The sequence below is a fragment of the Arachis duranensis genome, chromosome 5 (genome assembly GCF_000817695.3).
Source record: "Arachis duranensis cultivar V14167 chromosome 5, aradu.V14167.gnm2.J7QH, whole genome shotgun sequence".
Taxonomy (NCBI): Eukaryota; Viridiplantae; Streptophyta; class Magnoliopsida; order Fabales; family Fabaceae; genus Arachis; species Arachis duranensis.
The window spans coordinates 95,203,894-95,212,604 of NC_029776.3; the positions used below are offsets into that span (position 1 = coordinate 95,203,894).

At 32.9% G+C, this 8,711-nt stretch overlaps 1 protein-coding gene across 1 annotated transcript; it reads right to left on the reverse strand.

Annotated features, from left to right (window-relative positions):
• Positions 1-6,987: 6,987 nt before the first annotated feature.
• On the reverse strand, positions 6,988-8,182 carry LOC107490599 (mitogen-activated protein kinase kinase 9). The gene has a single exon (XM_016111382.3). It carries the CDS (start codon positions 8,113-8,115, stop codon positions 7,150-7,152), a length of 966 nt encoding a protein of 321 aa, XP_015966868.1. The 5' UTR covers positions 8,116-8,182; the 3' UTR covers positions 6,988-7,149.
• Positions 8,183-8,711: the final 529 nt, after the last annotated feature.

The window sequence follows — 8,711 nt, forward strand, 5'->3', positions numbered from 1 at the left end:
ATAATTTATCTTCTGGAATGTTTCTCACGTGTATTTTTTAGTACTTTAAGGTAGATTTAACAAATGAGGATGTAGAAAACAAAGTCTCTATAATAAAAGGAGGTGGAGCTGTTAAAGGAACCAAGGGTAAGAAATCCATGCCTTTGGATAGCAACTTTGAGAGTCAGCCTGGATCCTCCAAAGCAACCGAATCAATAAAAAAAATTCTCACTGAATTCTCAAATATGTCTGAGCTAATGGTGCAATCTCATAGGGCGGCTCGCAAATTAGCCTATGAAAATGAAAGAGCTTGGGTGAGATGCAAAGATAGAGTGGGTCTGATGCTGGAAAACTTGGAGAATGAGCTGGGAGTTGGTAGTGAAGAAGGCGCTGAAGAATCTGATTTTAATTTCTCCGATGATTAATTACTATTTTCTTTCTTTGATATTGGCACTCTTAGGCTCAATTTGATACTCTGTTTTGTTAGGTTGGATACTGTTAGTACTATAACTCTGTGATACTTTGTGGATACTTTTTGGTTATATTTTGCATACTCTGTTTTCTCTATCGAAATTTTTTTGCAGGTGCTCCTTTGATGACAAAAGAGGGAAAATAAACGTTGAAAATTGAAACTGTAAAACATGGGAATTGAAACTGGAAAATAGGGGATGAAAATCTCTTTTGAAAATTCATGATCACCCGTGTTAAAAGGATTCACCTAATGCTTGATAATGCATACTAATAATGCTTGGTTGATTATAATTGTGATGCATTTATTTTGATATTATGGCTGCCTGGTTGTTAATTGATTGTTAATATGTATTCTTGTATAGTTTTATCTTGATGAATATGCTTACTACTAGTGGAATAAGAATATTCTGATTCATCTTGGTAAACATATTTGCTGAATACTTTATTTTTGGCAGTTTCTTTAAACATTGGGTATAAAAATAAATGTTGAAAATTGATGTGGTCAAGCTATGATTGAAAATATTTTCTTACCATAAGTATGTTGCTCTGATTTGAATGGAAAATATTTTAGACAGCAATTTATTTTCAAAAGGTTTTTTGGTTGATCATAGATTGAGCAAAAAATCAAATTATTGATAACAAATGAGTTTTGATTATCATCCAATTTTGCTCATAAATCAAGCATTCAATATTTCAAAATTTTTATATGTTGAATAACATAGTTGCCTCAAGCTTGATTTTAAAAGTTACAGGTATAAATCTTTCCTTGGTAAAATAAGCATATATTAAGAGGGAGCCATGTAACAATTTGAAAGGGGGAGAAATACAAATCTTCAAAGGGAATATTCTTTACTCAATCTTAAATTTCTTTCCATTTTAATTTTAATAATGTTTGTCATCAAGGGGAAAATTGATGAGTTTGGAAAACTCTAAGCTAATATTTGTGATGACTAAACATTATTACCTTGATAAATAGCAAAAATATCAATTCACATATGGTAATAAATTAACTTTTGCTATGCAGGTATGTTTGGGCCGAAAATAAAAGAATTCTGGTGCAAGCCCAATTGTATAAAAAATATTCAGCCTTGATATTAAGATATTGTGATTATGGTGGCTGAAAATATGGTTATGATATTTGGACCAGAAATTTTTTATTAAGCCCAATTGGTTAAATACATATATAATGAGTATGGCTGAATTGATTATTATGTTACTTGGGCCAAATTGATCCATTATTGCTACAAGCCAAAGTTAATCAAGTTTTGCTATACAACCCAATGCATGATCCGAAAATAATTAATCAAGAAAGCAAATGTTGTTATTGCTTTATGCCTTCAACGGATCTCACACTTCACCATGTGATGGAATTCAAATTTCACTAAAGTAAAGTTAATATATGCATTGGAAACATAAGAGAGAGTTGGTCATTGATTTGATGGGCATCATTAAGCTACACGTTGCTCAGTAAGAGGGAAGTTGGCATTTATTTTGCTTTATCAAAACCCATTATTTAATGTTCAAATTTCTCTTTCTTCTCTCTTAACTCTCTTCATCTCTTTCGGTCATTACACAGCAGCCATGGAAGCTACATTGAGCTACTGAAAAGAAGGAAAGGCACGTCTAAAGACCATCACAATGATGGTAAGAAAACATAAAAAATGTAGTGGCTGAGATTCTTATCACTTATGGTAAGATATGGTGATGAGATCTTGGCTTCTCCATACCAAAAATGGTAGAAGAAGATTCGGCCAGCAAGGAGAAGATCTTTGGAGGGATGGCTTATCTCTGATTCTACTCAACCACCACAAGAAGTAGCTAGGGTGGCTACGTAATGGAAGAGGCAGAGATTAGAGCAGATGAAGCCATCATCATCATGAAGCATCAAGGGCCAGAATTTCATCTTAGAGAGCAAGCCAATGATGGAGCGCTCGGATTGATGAAGATTGATGACCAAGGAAGGACTAGAGGTAATTGCATGTTGGTTATTGCATAGGTTATCTCTTCTCTCTCTTTGGCCGAACCGGTTTTGTTCTTGGAGAAGAAGAAGATGGCTTGGTTTTTGGCTTCAAAAGTGGAGGCTTCCCTCTTCTATAAAAAGAGAGAACAGCCACAGGTTGAAGCAAGGAGAAAGTGTGAGAGTGTAAGGCAGAGAGTTCTTAAAGCTACCTGAGCTAATAGATTTCTCTTCTCCTTCAATGTATTCTGTTTTGTGTTTTTCTGTTTAATTTTGTCATGTCTTGAGTCTCATGGAAGAAGACAAACAGTGAGGTTTGTATGAAAAAGCCATAGAGCGAAAAAAGGCAAAGAGTGCAAAATTAAAAGAAAAAGCCATAGATGTCCTTAGAGTTTCTTTGTACATCTGTGTTATGTATCATGATTCTATGAGAATTCCCTTGTAAGTTGGGTTAGCACTTTACAGTCTGTAATCAAGAAGATTATAGTGAAATTTCATCATTGTTGTGATGGAGACTGGATGTAGGCTGCACTACACTTAGCAGCTGAACCAGGATATATCTGGGTGCAATTTTCTCTCTCTTCTACCCCATTTCTGTTTCTACTGCACAGGAGCTAAAACTGAAAATATCTCGTGACAAGTGACAAAAGAAAAAATAAAAGTCTCGTGGCTAGGGACGAGACAAAATTAAAAAGTCTCCTCAAAGAACAGCAAGTGTAATCAAGCAAAAAGGGGGCTAAGATTCAACCCCCTTCTCTTAGCCACTGAAAACCATCGTACATATTATCGTGCAAAATTCAATCAATTAGTTGTACTTTTAACTGATTGAATTACTAAGAAATACGATTTTTCTAGTTTTTATAGATGTAACAGATCAAGGGATAAAAAAACTCATTAATTTGTATTGTAAAATATTTATAGGGGTCACAATTAATAGAAGATATATTTTGCTATTGATTTTGTTTCTAATTGTTAATAAACATGGTAGATAAATAATAAAATAATAATTAATAAAATAGAAAATAAATTTTATAATTAAATAATATATAAATAATTAATTTGTAATTAAAATTAAATAAGAACTATTTGACAATTATTAAAAAACTTAAAAAATATGTTTTGTTATTGAAATTATTTAATGGTCCAAACATTATGCGATTGTCAAGATTGTTATATGCTATGTATACACTAAAATTGGCCACTAAAGTCAGTCACAAGTATAAAATACATGTTAGAATATAATACATATTGAAAATAAATTAAACTACATACGTATATATATAAAAGAAGAGTATAGGTAGACAATGAAAATACTAAATATTGTGAACAATAGATATATCGGATGTTTATTTTACTAGGTGTATGGATGGTTATTTTAATATTAAGATTTAAGTAAATAATTTTAGAAGTGTAGTGTATTTTTATTTGATTGGTGGTTGTTCATATTGTTCAAAATAGTCATTATTTACCTAATATTTCCTATATATAAATTCATTAATAAATAATTGATTTTGGTGTACAAATAATATTTTTAAAGTTTTATTTACAGAGAATGGTCAATAGTTTTTTTTAACTAATATGTAAGTAACGCTCATGTATCTTAACGTCCAAATCAGACATAAGAGAGTCTCCTTTTTTTTTTAAGTAAAGTATTGTTGGTAAGTCTTAAAATTATTTTTAACATTTTAATTATTCGTCCTATTTAAGTCTTTAACATTTTAAAATTGACTTAATGTTATTTTATAGTTATGGATCTGTTAACAGAATTAATAGTAGGACAAAATTAAGACGATTTTAAAACGTTAGAAATTTAAATAGGACAAAAACGTTGGGACAAAAATGATACATAAAAATAATTTTAATGTTATTCTTCAATAATATCAATTTTTTAATATACATAGTATTCAATTATTTTTAATCACATCTAAGTAAATTACACTTAATCATATTACTTTCATTTTAAATAAATTATTTTTTATAATTTTAATCTTAAAGGTTTTTAGTTATCATAAAATGTTTGTAGGATGACTAGTATATAAACTTGTAGAAAATAAAAAATTAATATTATTGAAAGATAAAATTAAATTAAAATTTATTTTTATGTATCGTTTTTGTCCCTAATATTTTCATCCTATTTAAGTCTCTAACGTTTCAAAATCGTATTAATTTTGTCCCGCCGTTAATTCTGTTAATGAATTCCTAATAACAGGACAATATTGAGTCAATTTTAAAATGTTAGAAACTTAAATAGGACGATTAAAATGTTAGACTTACTCCAACGTTTGGAGACAAAAATGATATTTATTTTTTTTCATAAAAAAATTGAAAATTTTATTTTTCAATCAACATACAATTAACTAGATTTTTTATTTTTCTTTTTATTTTTTAATCTTTAATCACTCACTATTTTATGGTGATTGATTATCATAACCGATTATAATAACAAGGCCATGTGAATCTCAAATAAATCTTTAATATGCCACTGGGGATATATTTTTGTGTAACACGCACCCATTTATGGGCCGTTTGGTTCAAGAAAAATAGGGGAGAAAGAAAATAAAGAGAAAGAAAATAAGTGGAAAATGAAATTTTTCATTGTTTGGATGATCCAAGAAAATTAAGAGGAGAGGAAAATATAGTGTGGGGCCCATTTAAAAGTTTTCTCTCCAACAATGAGATAAAAATGGATGAAAAAAAAGTACATAATGATTTAATTACCAATTTGTCCTTTATTTAATATAAATTATAATTTTATATAATATAGATAAGAATATTAATGTAATTTTACTCAATATAATTTTTTTTTCTTATTTTTTCTTTTATCCAAATAAAAAAAAGTTTTTCTCCTATTTTCTTTTCATTCATTTTCTCTTCATCCAAACAACACACACAAAAATCTACTTTTTCTCTCATTTTCTTTCCTTCTATTTTCTTTCCTTCTATTTTCTTTCCTTCCATTTTCTATTTTGCATCCAAACAATGCCTTAGAGTTTAGATAGCATTTTATTTTATTTCATATAAGCTTCCAAAATTTAATATTGGTGACGCACTAGCTGATGATGATTTGAGACACCGATGCTCCCACCGGGTTGTTCCTATCATTATGTTACTGTACACCACTACTAAACTTGGCCAAATTAAATAAGGAGGTAGGTTGATTTGTCATCCTCCTTCGTTAGACAACTTTGTACGTACTCTCTCTCATTACTACAAGTCAATTATTATTTTTAAGTGTGACATTTATTTTAAATTAATTTTCAACAAATTTTATTTTATAACAGTTTAAATTTTAGTTAAAGGTTTTGTGACAAATTGGTATCAAACATTTTAAATATTAAATAAATTACTCCTTAATAAAATAATGAAAAATATGTCCCTAATATTTTTTAAAAGGTGACAAGTTCATGGTTAATTTTTGTAAAAGAATAATATAGTCGTTGGATTAATATGTAAAAACTAAAAACCCAATTGTTTTTTTTTTGGGTTAAAAGTTAATTTGTCTATTTATAATTTCTTTTTAAAAGCTTTGCCTACAAATTTTAACACAATTTTACACCATCAATCCTTTGAGTTTGCTTACACAGTTTATTTGTTGTCTTTTATTAGTGAGAATTATGGTAAAAATTTAAATACAATTAATTTTATCTAAAATTAATAGATAAAAATCGTTGTATAATAATTTACTAAAAAACAGAAAACTTATCATGCACCTGAATTGGAACTATGCATTCCCATTTTAGTATTTTACTGTCTTGCAATCTCCCAACCAACCTTAGACAAGTGTGAAACGAAAAACAAACTACAAAGACACAACTGTACGAGGGGGGAAAACGGTAAAACGGAATTAGGGAAACACAAAGTTAAGAAACTTCCAATTGCAGATGTAAATTTCTAGATTTATACATACTTGTTCCGGAAGAATCAACTATTGCAAATACAGATTATAAAGAGAGCATTGTAAAAACAAAGTAAATGCATAGTGTGGGGAAAAAGGTATGGAAAATAAGTCCAAACAAAATGACGAAAGCCATGATGTGTTCTCTGATGTCTCAACTTGTTTATTGTCGTGACAAATTAAAGTGACATAACCAAAACCATTAAACCAAGGAGGGTTCCACGTTCGTCCCCTTTCCTTCGAAATTCCAACCACCTTCGCTTGGATCCATCTGCCTCCTTCACCATCATTCATCTATTTCTTTTTCTTAATTCTCTTAACATTAACCGATGAGATATATATTGTTATCCCAAAAAAAAAAAAATTCCCGATGATATATATTAGTTTGGGACCACTATTCCATCAACCATTAACTTAATAAGTTTAACATTACTTTATATCAATCGGGAAAAAAAAAACATTACTTTATAATAATACTCTCGTTTATCCTTAATTTAGTGGAGGGGCATGTTCTATCAACCGGTTTCATTAATAAATTGAACATAACATTACTTTCATCAATAACTTACGATATTTAATTTCCATGTAGCTTACCTGATTTGTTCCGGTTTTTACTTTTTACCAATACTTTCATGACATACACTTGCTTAATTAGTCACATGTTGAGGATAATCATAGATGAATATGAAGAAGAACATAAGAATATTCATTTAGAATTAAGAATATACAAAGGGAATAATAAGGATCCTTCTACAAGCAAAATTTCTGGATTCGGGGAGAATATACAAGTAGCTCCAAAAAGAAAATAATAATAAGAATTAAAGGAAATTGTATTAATCTCCAGAAGCTAAGGTTCGGGGTTATTCCTAGAAAGAAAGGGGTGGGTCAAGAGCTGAGGAGCCGTCCATCTCTGACTAGAGTCCTTCTTGAGGCAACACTCAACAAAGTCCCGGAACTCGGTCGAGACGCCTTCAGGCAAACTCGGCCGCTCCCCAAAACAAATTGCCCACATTAGGGTAGCCCAATCAGGCCTCTGACCCTCTTGGAGCAACGGGAAATGACCCATGTAAAGTTCCAGAAGGGTCAGACCCAGGCTCCATATATCTGCGGCATATCCATTATAGTTCCCGCCATATGCATCCGGGTCGAACCGCTCCGGGCTCATATAGGCGCACGTGCCGACGTAGGATTTGCACGGGTCAAGGGTGCGGCACATGAGCTTACTTACCCCAAAATCACCAATCTTTACCTCATTCTTGTTATTCACGAGGAGGTTCGCGGGCTTTATGTCACGGTGCACGATGTTGCGCGCGTGGAGGTAGTTAAGACCGTTAAGAACGTCACGCGCCACTTTCGCCAGAGAGGCTTCGTCAAACGTGCCTCTTGTTTTCAAGAGAGTTTCTAGCGTGCCGGAGTCCATGTACTCCATGAGGATGGCGACGTCGCCGGAGAGTGGGCTCTCGAAGGAGCCATGGTAGCGAACGACGTACGGTGAGTCGGCGGCGCGGCTGTGGATCTCGGTTTCTGTTCTGATGCGGCGGCGCGTTGTGGCGTCGGAGCTGGATTGCACGACTTTGAGAGCGTAGATCGCTGAGGTTCGCTTATGGCGGACTTTGTAGACTGTGCCGCCGTTGCCGTGACCGAGAACTTCAAGTTTCTCGATGTCGCCGGGGAAGATAACGTCACCGGAGGAGGCGGAGAAGGATTTGGCGGCGTTTGTGGTTTGCGAGAGAGGAAAGCGTGGACAGCGTTCAGAAGGTTCTGGAAGGGGGAGGCGGAGATTAAGATGGCGGCGGTGACGGACGAGGGCCATAGGGGTGAGAGCGGTGGTGGCGGTTATAGAAGTGTATTGAGAGAGAAAGAAAGAAGAGTGTGAGGTTTGTTATTTGGGTGGGTTTTATATATGGTTGGTGTTGTGAGTCGTGAGTGAGTGAGTGAGGAAGGAGGGTGGATATGGGGATGGGGCCGGGGGGAGAGTGGGGCCCACTGGGTGCATGAATCAGTGATGGCGGATGGATAAAAGAGTTTGTTGTTACTTGTTAGTGTCTTGAATCTTGATGGACTTTCTTACTTTCTTTACTTTTCTTATTTAGCACATGTCATTAATTCTGCACGCCTCCATTATCTAACCCCAACTTCCACCCGCTTTCTCTTTTTTATTCTTTTACAGATTTTTGGATATTAGTGTTTGTGGTATAGTATTACTAGGGGTGATTTCAGAGGAAGATTAATCTCTTTTACTTATAGTTTAGACTGGATCAATTTCATTGAAGTAACATAAATCGGATTCAATTTGATGCAATGTTTAGGCCTTTAAGGATTGGATACTTTCTTTCTATTTTTTTTTTGTCAAACATAATATTTTATTTGATCTCAAAGAAGATTACCATTAGTTCAACAAATGAACAA